The sequence below is a fragment of the Cervus canadensis genome, chromosome 23 (assembly GCF_019320065.1).
Source record: "Cervus canadensis isolate Bull #8, Minnesota chromosome 23, ASM1932006v1, whole genome shotgun sequence".
Classification (NCBI taxonomy): Eukaryota; Metazoa; Chordata; class Mammalia; order Artiodactyla; family Cervidae; genus Cervus; species Cervus canadensis.
The window spans coordinates 47,526,145-47,545,657 of NC_057408.1; the positions used below are offsets into that span (position 1 = coordinate 47,526,145).

Genomic DNA, 19,513 nt, shown 5'->3' on the forward strand with positions numbered 1-19,513 from the left:
TTCAAAATCAAGAAAATTCTGTCCATTTAATATTTGATATGAATAACGAAAATACTTTTCCTTATTTAATTTGTATTCCTTAAGTATAAATTACATATGCTTTTTATGCTATATGACTGCAAAATCACAGAGAGACACCAGCTTCTAGGTTTTATTTACCTTCTACAAGGCTCCACTTCTGTTGTGTTGAGATTGAAAGTCTTTTTGAAGTTGTACAAGCTCAGAACATTTTCATTGAGGTCATCTAATTCAATACAACCTTTGTATGCAGGGAATCTCAGTCTACTAGGAGGCTGAAAAAAAAACAACAAAAAAGTTTTTACTAATTGAACAAAGGACAATGATCAGGTTGACTGAGAAATAGTTTAACTCTATCACTTTTAACCATCAATATAGCATAGGGGTGAGCATATGGACCCTGAAGACAGATGCCCTGGCTTCGCTGTTTTCTAGCTGTCTGATCCTCGGCAAGTTTTGAAGAAACTGATCTCTGTTTCAGTTTTGTCATCTGTGAAATAGGAATGATAATGATGCTTATTTAAATTATACACCTAAGCCTAGATCACTGCATATAAAAGAATTCAATAAGTTTAAAAAAAAAGAATTCAATAAGTTTAGTAATTATCACTATAGATGCATTAAGAATATATCATTAAATCCATTTTATATATAACTGATTAAAACATCATTATGCCAAATTAAATTTTAAATATTTCCATTCGGTGAAATAACATTCAAACTTACTCTAAAATCAGATGGGTAACCTCCAACATAGAACACAACATTTTCAGGATCCAAATTGAGAAGTGTGTTGCTATTCCCACTATCCATGTCATGGAATTGATGTGTTTCTGGTTTACTGGAGGTGGCTTTTAGGGTGTAATTAAGCCTTGCAAACTGATAAATTCTGTTTAAAAAATAAGTCAGACAATAAAGTTGTAAAAGATTTATGAGGAGATGAAATAAATCAAAGCTAAAGTACTTAATGGGGGTTCAGCAATATAAAATTAAAGTTTGGTGACCGTAGGTCAGATTACCAAAGAGCTATAATCAGACTCATACCTCTGGAATTTCACCCGGTCCATCACCGCCTCCTGAGTTTTGCTCTCGGTCAAGGTCTGGTCCACCTGGAGTTCAGTCTCATCCTCTCCCAGGTTGTAGACGCATGTGAGCTGGCCGTTTACAACAGCCATGCCGATGTAGTCCCTGGAGGCCTGCAGACACCAAAGCATTTCACATACTGTATTCTCTGAACTCACCATCCCCAGAGGATGCATTTCAAATAGCTAACAGCTTTCATTTAGTCAGCCCAGGGCAGACAGAATGAATGAGGTACATTCTGGTATAAAATAATACAGACAGCACAGTTAATTAACAATGTCTGGGCTGTCTTTGCTCATGTTATCAGGAGGGCATTCATTTATCCACTCCTCCATTCGCTCAATCTGCAAGTATTTGCCAAGCACCTGACATAAAGATGAACCAGATACGGGCTCAGGTTGCCATTCAATTTCATTCTGGGAAGGAAGATAAGCCATTTATGTTCTTCCTATGCCATACAAGGTCCCTGCAATACTCTGGGCATGCTTGTTCGCTCTATGTTATCATGTCAGCTGTGTATGGATCTTTCTTCCCTGTTAGAATGTGAGCACCTTAAGGTAAAAACAAATTTTTGAAAACTGCAGTAAAATATACATAACATGAAATTTACTATTTTAACCTGTTTTAAGTATACATTAAGTACATTGAAGAAACAAATTTTTGTTTACATAAATACAGGGTGTGGCACATAGTAGATATATCATATATTTGTTGAAGGAATAAAGTCATGTGCATTCTGCCATAATACAAAGCAAAGAGTCATAAGAAAGTTACAAATAAATCCCCAATCCTTGAAGCATGAATGAGTCACCAACAACAGTGCTGATTTTAGGAATCCTTAAATACAATGTCCACTAGTGACGGCCAACAATTTGCTAACTGCCCAGAATTTTCAAGAACCAGACAGACTTCAGGCATTTCTTTTCCATGCGTATGTGTTCAGTCTCCCAGTAGTGGCCGACTCTTTGTGATCTCAGGGACTATATTCTGCAAGGCTCCTCTGTCCGTGGGATCTCCCAGGGAAGAATACTGGAGTGGGTTGCCATTTCCTTCTCCAGGGGATCTTCCTGACCCAGGGATCAAACCCGCATCTCTTGCATCTCCTGCTCTGGTAGGCAGATTCTTTACCACTGAGCCACCTGGGATGCCCATTTCTTTTCCATTCATGTATAAATAACCTAGTCAGTGATTACCTGTTCCTCTGACACTTACGTGGAAGAGATATATTTTAAGAGGAGGAATTAAAAGCTAAAATAAACTGCTTAAAATATCTATAACAGTGGTGGTTTAAAGAATTTAGAATTATAGCATTGAAGCAATTGGATTTCTCACTAATGAGGCAGGAGAGGCTTAATTTCTCTCCAGGCCTCATTCACAGAGGGTCCCCACCCCAGAGACATGGGAGTGTCTGCGGCTGGGCGCCCTGAGAAGAGGACCGAGTCCAGAGCAGTGAGGAAGAGCTGCCCTGATCTCCAGAAAGCCTTGATACTGCTTCCTGGTTGAGAGGAGAGGGTGCTGATCTTCAGCCCCAGGTATGGACGTGCTCAGGTGGACACACACATGTGCTCACATGCTGGGCCCATCTGGCAAGGCTTCTAGATCCCCGCCTCCAAAAACAACTTTAAATTGATGAGAGATCTCCCATGGAGCCATCAGAGGCAGAGGGATCTCCTGCCATTGGCATGGCAGTGACATGGCTGTGTCAAGCACCTCAAAAGCCATATTCTGTTTTAAAAACCAGAGAAATGTCAGAGCAACACTTACATCTTTATTTCCGAGGTACATCACAAACATATTCTCGGTCCCACCACTTTCTGTTGATTCAGGTCTTTGGAGAAACAAAGAAAGAGATGTGTATCCTTTCAAGTCTTCCAGGTCATTTGGCAGCCGGACTTCAACTCCAGATCTACCGTTGAATCTCATGGGGACAGCGACCTGCGAGCGACCAGATCCACGGTGTTAGCTGGTCCAGGGGAGAAAGGTGGGGAGCTCGGGGTGGAGGCTTCTGACTGTAGCTGCTCCCAAGTGGCTACAACAGGGAGTGAAGATGTATAGCTGTCCCCTAGGCCTGGAGTCTACACTCAGGCAGCCGCTCCAGGAGTCAGGGAGTAAAGCCCTCCTGTTCTTCCTGCCTGCGAGCCAAGGGTCTTTGGAAGGTGCACTCTGTTGTCTGTGCCAGCAACAATAATCATTATAGTAAATTATTACCATCATTATTATGGTTATAATATTAATATAATATTAGCCATATTAATGTCATAATAATACCACCACCATCATCATAATATATTAATGTATTATAATAATGAGGTTTTACATATAGTATAACATGACACATAATATGATACATAATATATAATATAAATATTATATAATACATAATATAATTGTAATATAGGGAATTATATATAATTAGGGTTATAATACATATTAATAGGATTAATATAATATCATGATCCTATTAGTAATAATATTATATATTATAATATACTCTAATTATATATAAAATTAGTAATAGGGTTATAATATTAATATTAAATTAACCCTGTTAATATGTATTATAGCCCTATTAATATATAACATTAATAATAATTACTATTATTCCAGCCCCAGAAGGTTTTTGTGCAAATGAGCTAATCTGTATGGAAGCATTCAGTATGATATAGTCGATGTATAATACATCAAAATTTTTTTTTTAAAGAATTAACTCTTTAAGGAATCATTTCTCATTAATATATTACATGTTCTGGTTGCATTTATTATAGGCACCCAGTCCTTAAAAATAAGTGCATCAAGGCTCTCTAGAACGTGCTTCTTAAATTCAGGGTAAAGGACCATTTTTTTCCCCTGTTATCTGCCCTGGACCAATACTTTTGTAAAATATACGAAAACTTAAATACTAGAAAAATGAAATGAAGAAAGTGTGCAAAATATAAGCTTACTGATCCCATTCTGGGATATTGAAGCAATTCAAGTTACTGAAAGCTTCTAAGCCTTTACTCTCAATTTTGTACTTATATATAATGAAGCAGTAACAAACGTCTGACCAGCTCTGGTCTGTGGATCCCCTTGGGTAGCCCTGCATTAAAACACAGAAAATAGATATTCTCTAACTACCTAAAGAATAACTCTAGAAATGATACTTACACCACCTCTACATTTCATTTCCCAAGCATGTATTTACGGAGGACCCTGTCTATGCAGGCATCAGGCAGGGGTGCTTAGAGATGCCTGAGCTGCATTCACTCCAAGGTGCTTACACCTGTCTCTTCTACTCACCCTCTGCCCTTCATACACTACACACATCCTGAGTCTGTGGCATGCCTTTCTGCTTTTGTCACTTGGAAAACTCTTGCTCATTAAAAAAAAATTTTTAATTAAGAAAACATTTCATGAACACACAAAAATAGAGAATATACCTGCATACACATGGCCATCTTAAGAAATTACATGTGACTGTTATAATTGAAGCCCATTATATAGCCCACCCTAGTCCTAGCTGCCTCTCCCTTCTCAGAGGTCACCGCTACCCTGGATCTGGATTCCCACATAGCTTCTCATGTGTGCTTTAATATTTTTATGAAATATTATCTATCTATGAACTGAAACTAGTCTTAGCTTTGTAAGTGACAGAGCAGGGATCAAGACAAGGCAGTCTGGGGACTTCCCTGGTGGTCCAGTAGTTAAGAATCCACCTTCCAATGCAGGGGACGCAGCTTCAGTCCCTGGTTGGAGAACTAAGAGCCCGCATGCCTCAGAGCAACTAAGCTCACATGCTACAAATAGAGAGAAAGCCACGCTGCAGTGAAGATCCTACATGCAGCAACTAAGACCCGATGCAGTCAAATAAATAAATATCGGAAAACATAAAAGCAAGGCAGTCTGCCTTGGTTATCAGCTCTATACCTCTGCGCTATTTATACACTTCATATTTTGTGCATTAAATTAGTGGCTGAACAGAGAGAGGCAAAAGCTAGAAGCACACTCTTTTCCATTTGCTTTTTATAAGACGTGTATGGGTACGAAGAGGGTGTTGTCTGCCAAACTGTGCCTTAGACTCTTTGCTGTTCTGCTAAAGGTTTTGTGTTGGAAGTTCTCTCTCTTAAAAGAAAAGGCAGATTTTGAGGCTCAAAGTAAGGAATATAAGCCTAGAAATCACCCATGGTGCCTCAGAGGCAATGATATTCTGACTTGGTTTCCATCCCACTTATTTCCAAATATCTCATAGGGAGTTGGCTGAAAAATACAAAATATTTCATTTACATTATTTTAGGATAAAACAAATTGGGAGAGAAGTGTCAGAAATTCAAGTAAATAATGTCAGATTAAAATTAGAAGAAAGGTTGACACAACTTCCCAATGAAGGAAAACTGCTGTAATCTCATATTCAGAACACTGCCCATGTGGGCAGGAACCACTCCTCCATCCTCACTAAAAGTGGATCCTACAATTTCCGAGTCACCGTGAGAAGATAGGGCTTGTGCAGTATCATATCGGCACGTTCTGATCACAGAACCCTTACTTGAACTTCCAATAACACTTTACTGCCTAGAGCCTGCCTGCATAAGCCAGTGGAAAGGAAACCACTGTCCCAGGCATACCAGGTCATTTAGTGGATGAAGATGATGTGAACTTCTGAAAGATGATGGGAGGAAATGAACTTTCACATGGGGAGAACCCAAAGAATTTGGGCAAGAAAGACAACCAATTCTTGAGTACCTAGGCATCTTTCACTTAATGAATAGAGTAACTTATCAAAGAATGAGCCTTGGTGTCTGGCAATGAGGGGCACACCCACCTTATTTGCGGCATCTCTGGCCTGCTGAATTAGTTCCCGTATGCGGTCCACGTTGTCAGAGATGTTGCCCAGTGGCAACAGCTGTTGGTTGATACTTTCAATTTTACTCAAAAGATCAGGCAGTTTGTTGGTTAATTTCTTCACTGTTGGTGAGATTACAAAATAGAAATTTATCATTGTGAGTTGAGAAAAAGTTAAATAGAGATGTTCTCGTGGATTGTATTTGTCAAGTGGTATGACTGGGTCCCACACATTGGATAGGATGACTCAGATCAGGTAATATTTTTTCTCTATTATAGAAATATATGTTACACATATTTCTATATATAATATGTAAATACATCATAGATTTTATTCTGGATATCAAATCATCTTTCTTGACACTATAAAAGTAAATCTTTCAAGGGGGAGGGAACCTCCCCTTGAAATAGGTAGCCATTATACCGATGGCTGATCTATGTTGATATATGGCACAAACCAACATAACATTGTAATTATCCTTCAATTAAAAAATAAATAAATCTTTCCTCTTTGATCTTTAATATTAATCATAATTCAAGTGTTCATGATTCAAAGACTATATCTCCACTCTATAAAAGGGAAAATCAACAGCAATATTTCATGAATTTTTTTCAAAGCGTACAGGTTTTTTTTCTAATCATGTGTGACATAGGCAAAATTATTTAAGTCAATAAAAATTTTTAAGAAATTTCACAAAAAAAAAAAAAAAAAGAAATTTCACATGTTCTGATTCTTTCCACTGCCAATCACCTTGGCTCCTCCAAAGTCCTACTTGGTCCTTTTAATTAACAGAATAGCCATATGTCTTTGAATGGATCATGTGAAGTTGTTTCTTAATATTTTAATTTCTAAGATCAGATTTTACTGGGGAGAAATTACAACAGACCAAAGCACATAATGATGGAGAAAATGGATAATACGTCCTGGCCAGAGAACACCTGCTACCTGAATTATCCGCATCACTGAGAGCCTTGTTGAAGTCTTCGCTCTGGGTGCTCCCATAGGTATCCTTAATTCTTTCCACATCTGTCTGAATGGGGTTGAGCCCATCTAGGACCTCATTTGTGATATCATTGGCGTTTCTGACCAGGCTCTTTGCACTATTGATTATGCCATCGATGTCATCTAAGGCACATACAAACAGGGAGGTGTCAGTCTCTAAAATCTCTGACAAAAGAAGACAAGTCCAGTGGGTTAGGGGGCGGCTGACCTCTCTGTATTCCATGAAGATCACCTCGGATGCTGGTAAGATTGGTGTCTATCAGGCCTTTCTGAACGGTCATAGTTTTCAGTGTTTGCTGCAGGTTGTTGATAGCTGGGCTGATTTCTGAAATAAAGTAGGAAGAGGCAATTAGCCTAAAGATCTTGATCCTCCACGGGTACTGGCAGACACTGAAGTAGCCAGGGTCTTCACAGCACTGAGCAGACTTGCATCTTAGGGGTCATCCCCAAGATACCCACTGCTTGCTCCTAGACCAGACCCCCAGCTCCTCCATTATAGAGGCCAGGAGCATACAGAGCCTGTGGTACCAGGCTCCTTGGAAATGCACATGAAGAAAGGGAAAGGCCTACCAACTCAAGGGAAGACTTAACTTACGCTCTGCTCAGGGCAAAAGTATCTGCTTAGTAAAGGAAAGGGATGCTGGTGGTGGTCTAGTCGCTAAGTCATGTCAGACTCCTGCGACCTCATGGACGGTAGTCTACCGGGCTCCTCTGTCCATGGGATTCTCCAGGCAAGAATACTAGAGTGGGTTTCTATTTCCCTCTCCAGGGGATCTTCCAGACTCAGGAATTGAAACCAGGTCTCCTGAATTGTAAGCAGACTCTTTACCAACTGAGATACAACAGCCACCCAAGGAAAGGGATGTGTCTGTCTTACTCACTGCTGTGTCCAGGGCATGATGCCATGTCTGGCACTCTTCGGGGTTTAATATTAGTACGTATTTATGGAACAAGGGAATGCATGTATGAATAAATTAATGAATGAATAATGCATAAGGGATGCCCCTTCAGTCAAGAGTGAAGGAATATTGGGCTTTCCTGGTGGCTCAGTGGTAAAGAGTCCACCTCCCAACGCAAGAAACAGGGGTTTGATTCCTGATGCAGGAAGAGCCCACATGCCGAGGAGCAACTACTGACCTGTGCTCCAGAGCTTGGGAGCCGCAGCTACTGGGAGCATGTGCCATGACGCCTGAAACCCGAGTGCCCGAGAGCCCATGCCCGCCAAGAAGAGAAGCCACCGCAATAAGCCTGCACACGGCAACTACGAGCAGTCCCCTGCTCTCCACTAGAGAAAGCCCGAGCAACCACAAAGACCCAGCTCAGTCATAAATAAATAAACTGCCTTTTTAAAAAAAGAGTAAAGGAATGTTGTTGAGACAGCCCCACTAAAGCAAACACACACACACAGAGCAGGCACCGTTTCCATTCATTTCCAAACTGACACATTCAAGGACATATTCAGTGAAAGGAACAAAGCTTACAGGCATTTCTAGCTGATAATATTGCCCCTTGGGGGTCATAGAAAACGACCAGTGAATGCTTTAATATCGAGCTGATGACATATGGCTTAAACTGTGATTCCAGGACTGGTTTAAATAACAATGTAGTTAACATCCTAATCCTTTCAAAAACACAGATCACCTTTTAGCTCAAATTTTGTAAAGACAACAGGTGTCATACCAGGAAATTTTAATTTTTGAAATGTGCTAGGCAGACTACATATTTTTTTGTATTTTCTTTTTCATGTTTTCATATTTATTTTTCATTTTAATTTTTGAAAATGATAAATAAATGTATTTATTTACCAGTAGAGGGTATCTAATCACTTTGAAAGGATTAAGAAGGTGAATGAGGACTATGAGCTGAGATAGTTGTTCAGCTATGAATGACCACAGCAGACCAGAGAAAATCAAGGGTCAGCATTTTCTGAACACAGGAATTTGGTGAGATTGAGATGGTTTAATTTTTTTTAAATCAAATTAAATAAACGGAAAAATTCAAAGGCAAAACTTTTAAAATCCTCATATATTTCACAATGGTAGTGATTTTTCGTGCTTTTACTTACTAAGATTTTAGGGCTTAAGAAATTTTGAAGCAGTTGATCTAATGACTTGAAACTACTTATCTGGGCCTTAAATAAGACAGCAGCACTGTACCCACCTCAAAGCTACGTGGGTCCCCAATGCTATGTGCATATGGGATTAAATGAAGAATCCCCTCTCCCAAACCCACGGCCAGACCCAAACAAGCCTATCAGTCTCAAGATTTATTTATATTCATGAGACTCTAGTTAACTTGACTTATGTTAGAATATCGGCTGGTGGTAGTCAGTTGCAAAGTCGTGTCTGACTCTGTGACCCCATGGATTGTAGCCCACCAGGCTCCTCTGTCCATGGGATTTTCCAGGCAAGAACACTGGATTGGGTTGACATTTCCTTCTCTAGGGGATCTTCCCAATCCAGGGATGGAACCTATATCTCTTGCATCTCCTGCATGGGCAGGCGGATTCTTTACCACTAGCACCACCTGAGAAGGGTAGAAACATCAAATCAATGAATTTACAAAGTATCACCTACAAGGACACTGAGATTCAAGAAGTGCATTTGCTCCTGGTCTCATAGATTGTTTCCAAGCCCTTGACAATCCCAGCCCCCAACAGCTACCCCTTCCATACCTTGCTGTAGCTTCTGCTGTGTTATCTTGGCTTCGTTTAACAGTTTATCGCTGCTGGAACTCAGAGTTTTCGCTTTTCTTGGAAGATCTTCCTTTATTACTGTCTGAAAGCAAAGCATTTGTCAGTCTTAAATGTGATACATACATTAGGAAATATGGAGTAAGAGTTTTCATCCTAGCCTTTATCTTTAATGTTTAAAGAATGAGGCTAGAAGGTAAGGCAGAGGTTTAAAAAGACTGTTCCTTAAAAGCTACAGTTAGGGCTCTAGGTAGACATTTGTGGCTTGGGGAGGTGGACCCATCACTGTCGACATAATGATAAATTATGTGATACCTTCTCACTTTCTCACTGTCACTTGTACAATGCCCTCTGCAATGATAGAGGACAAAGCTGAATTACTTTTAGGCTTTTAATCTTTGGGAGATTAAAAATCTTCAACCTTCCAAGAAGTCTGTTCACTAATTCTCTCATAGTTAATAACTTGTTCTTTATTTTTAGATATAGGCCTATTATATAATGCATTTCAGATCCCATAGGATCCACAGACACGCCCAGGTGAATGACAAAGGACAGGAAATAAATGGTTCTCAAATTGTGTACAAAAATCTCTTCTTTGGTAAATGTTGATACCTGATCACACAGCTTAAAAGCATACCTGGTAAGAATCAGGGTATAATACTTTCATGGTTCAAAATCAATAATCAGGGTGATTATTATCTGGTTTTACAAATGATTTTGAATACTGGGCTATGTTTATCCAAAAGCCAAGTAAATACAGAAATGACAGAGCAAGGGCAAGTCTATTCTACATAACAAATTCTGATCTAAAATAAGCTTTGTTTTTTCCCATTCCCTGGTGCACACAGAAAGAAAACAGAAAAGTGAGTCATCTCCAGAGTGTGCTGAGAGAAGGTGTCACGGCAGATGCCCACCTGGAGAGCAGCCTCAGATGCAGTGGTGGCCTTGTCGGCCGCATCCTCGGCCGCTTTGATGGCGTTGAGGATGTTCTCGTAGGCGGTGGCAGCGTCCACGGCACAGCGCACCAGCTCATCCCCACTGGCGTTCCTCTTGATCCTGGAAAATGGTACGGGAGGAGGGCTCCAGCTGGGGCCTCTGCCTGCAGCCAAGCCCCCTTACCTCCCCATTCATTTGGCTGATGGAGATTCGGGGCTGTGGGCTCCGAGGCTCTGCTCCAAAGATGCAGCTGGGAATCAGTTGGGTTCGGACCTGGGCCCTGGGTGCCGCCCCCCACCCTGGTCCGTACTTCCTACCAGGCTCCAGCAGCCCCTGTGGTCAGACCCCCAGGCGGCCCACTCACTCCTCCAGCTGCTTGGCCAGCTCCTGGAGGGACTGCGAGTGCCTCTCTGCCTCCTCCACCAGAGATGCTCTGCTGGCCGATCTGGAAAGTTCTCTCACTTTGTCACTCAGTTCGTGTCTTGCTTCATTTAAAGTGACTGCTAATTTTTCATACTCCTGTATTTTCCAAGTAAACAAGAGATAGTGTCAAGTTAAGCAAAGCACAGATATGCCATTTTCTTGAACTCTGTCATAAATGAGGTTTCCAGGAAGTAACAATGAGAAATTGTTTCCTGAGCCCATTCACCACAGCAATTACTCCCTGGTTACTTCACACAGTGGCACTGTGAATATTCTCCCAAGTTTCACTACCATTTTGAGCATTTTCCATATGGTGGATACCCACTTTGATGAATTTTATAAAAGCACATCATTATCCTTAGTGTATCGTGGTACTAAACCTAAACATTTTTTCTGATTTAGAAACAGTGATCATAAAATATATTTTTAAAATGCCCAGTGGGTTTCTGAGAAATATTGCCAGTCTTTTACCAGTCCTAAATGTCTTCTGTTAATTAATGCATGCCTGATTTATTTTATTTTTAATTGCTTTTCAGCTTCAAGAAGGTATAAGTGACATAAAATTGTGAGATATTTAAAGTGTACAGAATGATGATTGGATATATGTATACACTGTGAAAGGATTTCCCCCCACCGAGTTAACACATCAATCACCTCATATTTTATGCTCTTACTTTCTTTGGGGGTGGGGGTAAAGGTGAGAAGATTTAAATTCTACTTTTGTAACAAATTTCAGTTATACAATACAGTGTCATCAACTAGAGTCACTTTTTTTGTTTTATATTAGCTCCTCAGACCTTATTCATCTCATTGGTGAAAATGATATTTAAAAAATGCTAGCACAATTTGTTTTTATTACAAAAGTAATGTTCACTTATTGCAGGCAAATTAGGTAGCTAGATAGGCAAATAGATATAAAACAAACTTATGGTTGCTGGGGGGAAAGGATGCTTAGGGACTTTGGGGTGGTCATGTACACACTGCTTTATTTACAGTGGATAACCAGCAAAGACATGGAACTCTGCTCAATGTTACCTGCCAGCCTGGATGGAGGTGGGTAGGGGGAGAATGGATACATGTGTATGAATGGCTGAGTCCCTTCGCTTTTCACCTGAAACTACTACCGCATTCTTAACCAGCTATACCCCAATGCAAGATAAAAAGTTTAAAGTTTGGGAGAAAAAAAAAGAAGACACATCATTCACCCCTCCCCTAAGGGACAACCGCTGTTAACATTTTGGTATATTTTCTTCCATCTAAAGACATATATTTGAGGGAAAAAATGTTTAGCCTATCTCATAAGTTCCTCAAAAGGTAATTTAAATGCTTTTCGAGTTTCTAGAAAACAAGTTTTTGCCTCTACCTCATGGCTTTTCTTCATCAATTGCAGGACAATATTAGTTTGCATTAAGGAAGAATCTGCCGTGGCTAGACGCTTGGTGAAGTCACTCTGGAGGGAATTCATTTCTTTAACTTGTCTCTGCAGAGAAAAAGAAGATCTGTGAGCTGCATGATATATTGTCAGAAGGCACAGGCATATTTATTGGACAACAGCATAGAGGTAATTTCAGAGTCAAAATGTCTTCTTGAACTTAAAGATCATCTAGGCAACTCCTAAGTCATGAGACATCAGTTCAACTTGTCGTGTGGAGGTGTTGTCAAAGTTTCCACAAGCTACATGCCAACGAAACAACTGTTGTTGCATTGGAGGAGGTTTCTACACCACGGCGAACCAGGCCAGTGAGGTGGATGCATAATTAAGCTCTGGTTAGTGGATCAGGACGAGGGAGTTGAACTAAGCAAATCAGCACCATCAGTACACTCTACATGCTGGTCCTGATGAAGATGTAGGGGCATTTCAATAAAAAAGCACACAAGAGGACTTCCCTGGCAGTCCAGTGATTAAGACTCTGCACTTCCGATGCAGGGAACGCAGGTTCAATCCCTGGCCCGGGAACTAAGATTCCACATGCTGCATGGTGCAGCCAAAAAAAAATTAACTAAGAAAGCACACAAGCCCTTAGGAAACCAGGGTGGAGGCTGCCAGAATTCAGAGATCCATAAAATTGGGTCTGCTCCCTCCCCTTGGCGTAATCCAACAGAGGTGTTACCTGCAGAGGCTTTGGGAGTTAACCATACTACCATCTGCAAAGATACCATTCATTTTCTTTTACCAAATTCATCTTTCTTTGGGTGGGGGGAGTGGGTCAGTTCTATGTTGGGCTTCCCAGGTAGCTCAGCTGGTAAAGAATCCGGCTGCAATGCAGGAGGCCCTGGTTCGATTCCTGGGTCAGGATGTGCCCCTGGAGAAGGGATAGGCTACCCACTCCAGTATTCTTGGGCTTCCCTGGCTCAATGGTAAAGAATCCACCTGCAACATGGGAGACCTGGGTTTGATCCCTGGGTTGGGAAGATTCCCTGGAGGAGGTCAACACACTCCAGTGTTCTTGCCTGGAGAATCCCCGTGGAGAGAGGAGCCTGGCGGGTTACAGTTAATGGGGTCGCAAAGAGTCAGACACAACTAAGTGATTAACACACACACACACACACACGACACAAAAAGTCAGTTATTTAAAACATATATTGTATACTTTGAATTAATTATAACAATAGCAATTTCTCAACTATTTGGCAGCATTATTCCTCCAGTCCTCTACCAGTCAGGAGTTGGGGTGAAGTGATTGGGTCTGCTTTCCCTGTGGTTTAAGTTCAGAAACTCTTCTGGCCGTTGAGGAGTAAGAGATACTTTGATTTTGCATTGAATGCCTTGTTCCTCTTTGATTAGGGTTTCCCACACAGACAGGTTCCTGACTCTGCCACCTGATTAACATTAAAGCTCCCTGCTCCCTTTTGCTTGTCCTCAACCAAACCGTGCAGATTCTGACCATGACCTCACCTTGATGGATTCCAAAGCCCTCTCATTTTCTCGGTTGAGGCCGGTGGCCTGCTTTGCTTGGGCACTGGCCTCCTGTAGAGCAGCACGGAGGCCACTGAGTTTGGCTTCATAATCATTTAAAGCATCTCGTATATTCTTCGCCAATCCATTGTTCTCCACCTGGTGGTTTTCCAGCCAGCTCCTTATCTGATTCAGCACTGAAACAGATCACCTTTTTGTTTTCCACTTGAGAAATGAGTGCATTGACACTAAGTCATAAAGACTACAGAAGAATTGATTTTCTACTCACTTCATGGTTTTCCTTGAGCTTGCAAGGGAATGAGAAAGGAGGCTAGTGTTTATGTTATGTTGTGCCCTGTACACATTGTCTCAATTAACTTTTATGACAACCACATGAAGACAGTGATTATCTCATGTTTCAGATAAGAAAATGGATGGCCTGAGAAATTAGGTGACAAGGTTTCAGCCTTGGAACTGGAACTGAACTTGCAGAGTGTAAATATAAAGCACATGCTCCTTCTATTACTAATACTGTCTCCAAGGCTAACATTAAATTTAAACAATACAAATGCTAAAAGAGAGATGCCACTGTTTGTAGATTAACCACTGATATGTCATTCCACTCCAGAATGAAGCTCAGTATGTGGAAAAATATAGGCCTATTATTTTTAAAGTTTTGAGTTAATGTGGCATTTTCCTTAATCCAAATCTTTAGATATATTCCCTTAATTTATAATACATCTATTTTTTTTGGTAGTAGTAATGTGAATATCAATGTATGATTCAAAACCCCAATGGTGATAAGGGGACTATTAAAAATGATATAATGGATCCTTTTGTAGTTCATGAGCATGGTGATTGGGTGTCCACGCTGCTGCATGACATGTGCCTCCCTGCAAACCTTGTTATGACACCAGCACATTACCCCTCTGACGTGAAAGGAAAAAAAATGATATAATGAAAAGCAGTAGAGCTTAAAGAAAAATGAAAATGCAGTTAAAAACAAAATAGAGGTGCCAGTGTCTAATATCTAAGCAGAAGAAACTATTTTTTTGCATGATAGTAAGATATTCTATTCTATGGATAAAGATGTGGTGTGTATATGTATATATAATGTATAATATACAGTGAAATATTATTCAGCCATTAAAAAGAATGAAATAAAGCCATTTGCAGCAACTTGGATAGACATAGAGATTATCAAAGTAAGCAAAGAAAGCCAGAAAGAGAAAGACAAATACTATATGATATCACATACATGTGGATTCTAAATCTAAATTTGTGATATGTTCACAAATGAACATATCTACAAAACAGAAACAGACTCATAGACATGGAGACCAGACTTGTGGTTGCCAAGTAGGAGGGGGTGGGGGAGGGAGGAATTGGGAGTTTGGGGTCAGTAGCTGCAAACTATTATATATGAGATGGATAAACAAGGTCCTACTGAATAGCACAGAGAGCTGCATTCAATACCCTGTGATAAATCATAATGGAAAAGAATATGGAAAAACATTTCTATATATATATATGTATATGTGTGTGCACATGCATAACTGAATCACTGCTGAAATTAACACATTGTAAATCAACTATAATAAACTTTTTTTTAAAAAAAGATGTTCTATTCCACAACCTCTCAGTAACCTGGAAAGGCCACCCATTTGTACCACGTGATACTCTACTAGTACTAGAGGCTGAAATGGTGACCCCTTCCCCAACCTGGCATGGTGTTCTCTGCACCCTGTATGTCAAGCCAATCAGAGCAGACTGAATGCACGCATTTGGAAGGGTCCTTACACTGCTGAGCCTCTCTTCTTTCAGCTTCAGCCTCCCTCAGCTGCTTCCCGAAGTTGCGGGTCCTCATTTCCCTCATCATGCGCCCAGCTTCAGCCAGCTCTCTGGAAAAATCACCCGAAGGCACCCTGTTTCCATCTCCCTCCGTCCCAGATACCTGCTTCACGAGAGCTGGAAAACATCAAGCTGTTTATTAAACTGGGAATTCTGGACTCCAGGAGACTACTAAGAAAAGAGGCAGAGACTTTTATAGAGGGCTCATATTGGTTTTTCAGTATCTCTATAGGCTCTTTTTCATAATGCTGAGCTCTTTCTTTGTACAACAAAGGCTAAAGTAGTACAAAAGATACTTAATTGGGCTGAGTAACTCTTCTTACTGTGCACATTCCGGATGACATTTTTAATCTTCGAGTCCAGCTCTTTTGTACTTTGGGTTGTCCGATCAATGTCGTTATAGAATGCTTGTGCTTTTCTGGAATTTATTTGAACCTATACGAAGAGTAAATTGATGAGCAACAAATTAAGTTGTTGGGGGGGAAAAAACTAGCAATATTTTGAAGCAAAGAAAGAGTTAATGCTATTGACCTAATGTATTACCTTTTCTTGCAAAGTTTCAAATTCATGATTCAAGTTACTCAGCTCTTTTTCCAGAGCATCCATTTTTGATTTATGATTTGAAATGGTGGGACGGTAGCTGAACAGCTGGTTCTGAAAGTAAAATACAAAGTTAATCACAGTCTAGAGTAGAAATTTGGAGTAAGTCTTATCAACTTGGTAAACCTGGTGATGATATGAAAAGATTCATTGAGTAAGACCAATGCTGGTCCTTAGGAAAAAATATGGTTCTTTGAAATAGGCTTTATGAAGAATTTATGTTCTGATGTTGTGATCTGGTTCTAAAATAAAGTAGGAAAATTTAAAGACACGAAGAGACAAGATACTTTACTTGAATTAATGACCTAACCTTAAAGAAATGAGGGTGATGTCACTTACTTGATGTATTAATTTTTAGATTCTATAATAATGTCAATTTTTTAAACTTATATTTTACTTGATTATGCTAAAAACAAGTGTCTATGGCTACTCTGTTGAAAGAATCTATAAATTCAAAGAATTATACAGCAAGAGAAAAACTCAGAGCTCATTAAATCGAATTAAATTGAATACCCTCATTTAATAGGGAAAAAAGGAGAAAATAGAAACCTAAAAAAGTTGGGTGATTTGTCCATGCCATGGAAGTATACATGATCAGTGATTGCTTCAAGACCAAAATCCAGGTCCCCTTCCTCTTTTGGGTACTGAATGGCAACACTATTTTTAGAGGGGACACTGCTGCATACAGGTTTCCCTGGTGGCTCAGACAGTAAAGAATCTGCTTACAATACAGGAGACCCAGGTTTGATTCCTGGGTTGGGAAGATCCCCTGGAGAAGGAAATGGCTGGCTACCCACTCCAGAATTTTTGCCTAGAAAATCCCATGGACAGAGGAGCCTGGTGGGCTACAGTCCACGGGGTCACAAACAGTCAGACATGACTTAGTGACTAACACTATTACTATTGCTGTGTATGATATCTAGAGTAGCAATTACTTTCAATTTTGGTTTTTTTTTTTTTTTTAAGTTTGAACTTTTTCAATGTATGCACTTAGCATACAGAATCTTAGTTCCCCGACCAGGGATTGAACCTGCACTGGAAAGCACAGTGTCTCAACCACTGGACTGCCAAGGAAATTCCTCAAATTTTTGGAAAAAAATGTGTTAATATCTTGAAAGTTTTTACAAGAAAAAGCAATATTACTATCTCTACTTGTATATAAGAGCCAGTGTTGGGTAAAAGAACACAGGCTTTTCAGCTGAGGTTCAAACCCTAGGTCCACCACTTCATAGATATAAGCCCATTGGGCCTTATCTCCTTCATCTGTCTATCGGGGGCTGTAATATTAAGCTGCTGGGTTCTTTGTGGTGGAAAGTGGGCTAATGTATTATAAAATGTCATGTATACACAGAACCATTCAAAAAAGTTGGTTGCTTTGTCAAACATATTCCTACTCAGTTTCCAGTGTTTCTGTGACATTGCAAGAAGATGGTTCTATTTTAATTGTGCTGCAGAAAAATGAAGCACATGGTTGCAGGTCAGAACACCTGGATAAGAGGTATAGTGGGTGAACATACTCTTTAGAATTTCGTCTTGGTGTGAATTCTTCTAGAACCACCACATACTTGCTGTGTGAGTGTAGGCAAGTTACTTGGCTTTTACATACCTGTAAAAAATGGCACTATTTTCTCCACAAGATGCTGTGACATTTAAGGAAAGCACTTAGCAAAGCACCCTGGGCACAGGATGGACATATGTTCGTTCCCTTCCCTTCCTTGAAAAAGTGCAAGACTACATTGATGACATCAGTCACTAAAGTGCCTTTTTTACCCCCTCTGAACACACAAAGGCTTTCCCCCTCTCCTCTCCATATTAAGCCTCCTAACCATGCACTAAAATTACCCTAATGGGATGGAAAAGAGCCATTTTTTCTAGCACTATTTATTTTTGCCGTGTGTACTCAACCACAGCCACTAATGGTTTCGAAGCAGCCTTCATTCCAAAAGCCCTTAATTTAACTTTCCCTACTAGCTTAGGGTCCATCTCACTTACTGAATTTTTTTTACTTTTGAGTAGATTTTTAAATTTTTCTGTGATTTTTTAATTAGATCTTCTCACATTTACCTCTTTTTGTTTGGTTTCTTGTGTTTTAAAAGTTTTTCTAATTTCTTGTTTCTTTCATTGGATGTTACCCTGTAAAGTAGTTTTCAGATTGTCCTGTGATTTCTGTTTTCGCTAAAGGGACTCATCACATGACTGCTGCTTCTGCTGCATGTCTTATTATCTTTCACAGTGTTTGCAGACTCATTCTGAGAGGGAGGTTTCCTCTTCTCTCTGCACTCTCTTGTGTCCTGTCTGATGATGTCTGTGACCCTGGTGATCTTAGGGTCATCATCACTCCCGCCCCAGGCCCCCCCATTCCAGGACCAGGTCTTATATGGGCAGCTTAGGACTTGCACACTATGGTGATGCTGAGAATGTCACATTGTAACACAGATCCTGGTCTGTGAGTCTTGTCCACATCCTGGCTATAAGGTTGTAGCTTTCCTAGTTCTCATACAATTGTTGCCTAACAATGGGAACTGGGCAGTTTCAACTTTGTTTCTTCAGCCTTCATTTGTAGGCAGAAAAGCCCCCATTCCCCCCAGCCAGGAAGCCCGACTCCAGCCCATGGGGCACTTTCAGCCCCAATACTTCTCAGGATACCCTCTTGGCTACCTTCTTTCCAAGTGTACATAGAACATTCTCCAAGATGACCATGTTCTGAGCTATGAAACAGGTATCAACATACTTAGAGAGAGCTAGAATCATAAAGCATTTTCTCTGATCCCAACAGAGTTAAACTAGAAATCAATAATAGAGTTAACTTGAAAATCTTCAGTTTGGAAATTAAACAATATAGTTCTAAATAACTTAGGGATCAAAGGTATATCACAAGGGAAATCAGAAAATCTTTTGAATTGAATGAAAATGGAAACTGACACTTAAAAATGTGTGAGATACAGCTAAGATACTGCTTAGGGGAAAACTTACAGCATTAAATGCTTATATTAAGAAATGTTTTGGATCAGGAAACAAGCTTTTATCTTAAGAAACTAGAAAATGAATAGCAAACTAAACCCAAAGCAAGCAGAAGGAAGAAAAGATATGGATAGAATAGAAATCAATGAAATTGTTCTGAAAAACAACAGAAATCAATGAAATAAAAAGATCAATAACACTGACAAACCTCTAGCCAGAATAATAAAAAAAA

At 40.0% G+C, this 19,513-nt stretch overlaps 1 protein-coding gene and 1 non-coding gene across 4 annotated transcripts in view; one reads left to right on the forward strand and one right to left on the reverse strand.

The window, feature by feature from the left end:
* Positions 1–19,513, reverse strand: part of LAMA3 (laminin subunit alpha 3) — a 250,485-nt gene that overhangs the window by 38,538 nt on the left and 192,434 nt on the right. For all 3 annotated transcript variants that reach the window (XM_043444125.1, XM_043444124.1, XM_043444126.1), the window contains 15 exons: positions 16,264–16,374; positions 16,044–16,155; positions 15,670–15,837; positions 13,870–14,066; positions 12,337–12,453; positions 10,915–11,069; positions 10,529–10,670; positions 9,597–9,699; positions 7,131–7,247; positions 6,866–7,045; positions 5,900–6,042; positions 2,866–3,036; positions 1,063–1,214; positions 745–907; positions 160–293 (listed from right to left, as the gene is read on the reverse strand). In XM_043444125.1, the coding sequence (XP_043300060.1) occupies positions 160–293; positions 745–907; positions 1,063–1,214; positions 2,866–3,036; positions 5,900–6,042; positions 6,866–7,045; positions 7,131–7,247; positions 9,597–9,699; positions 10,529–10,670; positions 10,915–11,069; positions 12,337–12,453; positions 13,870–14,066; positions 15,670–15,837; positions 16,044–16,155; positions 16,264–16,374 (2,165 nt within the window). The remainder of the gene's footprint in view (positions 1–159; positions 294–744; positions 908–1,062; positions 1,215–2,865; positions 3,037–5,899; positions 6,043–6,865; positions 7,046–7,130; positions 7,248–9,596; positions 9,700–10,528; positions 10,671–10,914; positions 11,070–12,336; positions 12,454–13,869; positions 14,067–15,669; positions 15,838–16,043; positions 16,156–16,263; positions 16,375–19,513) is intronic.
* Positions 14,700–14,804, forward strand: LOC122425925. Its single transcript, XR_006265074.1, has one exon. It is a non-coding gene; the product is annotated as a small nucleolar RNA U13 (small nucleolar RNA).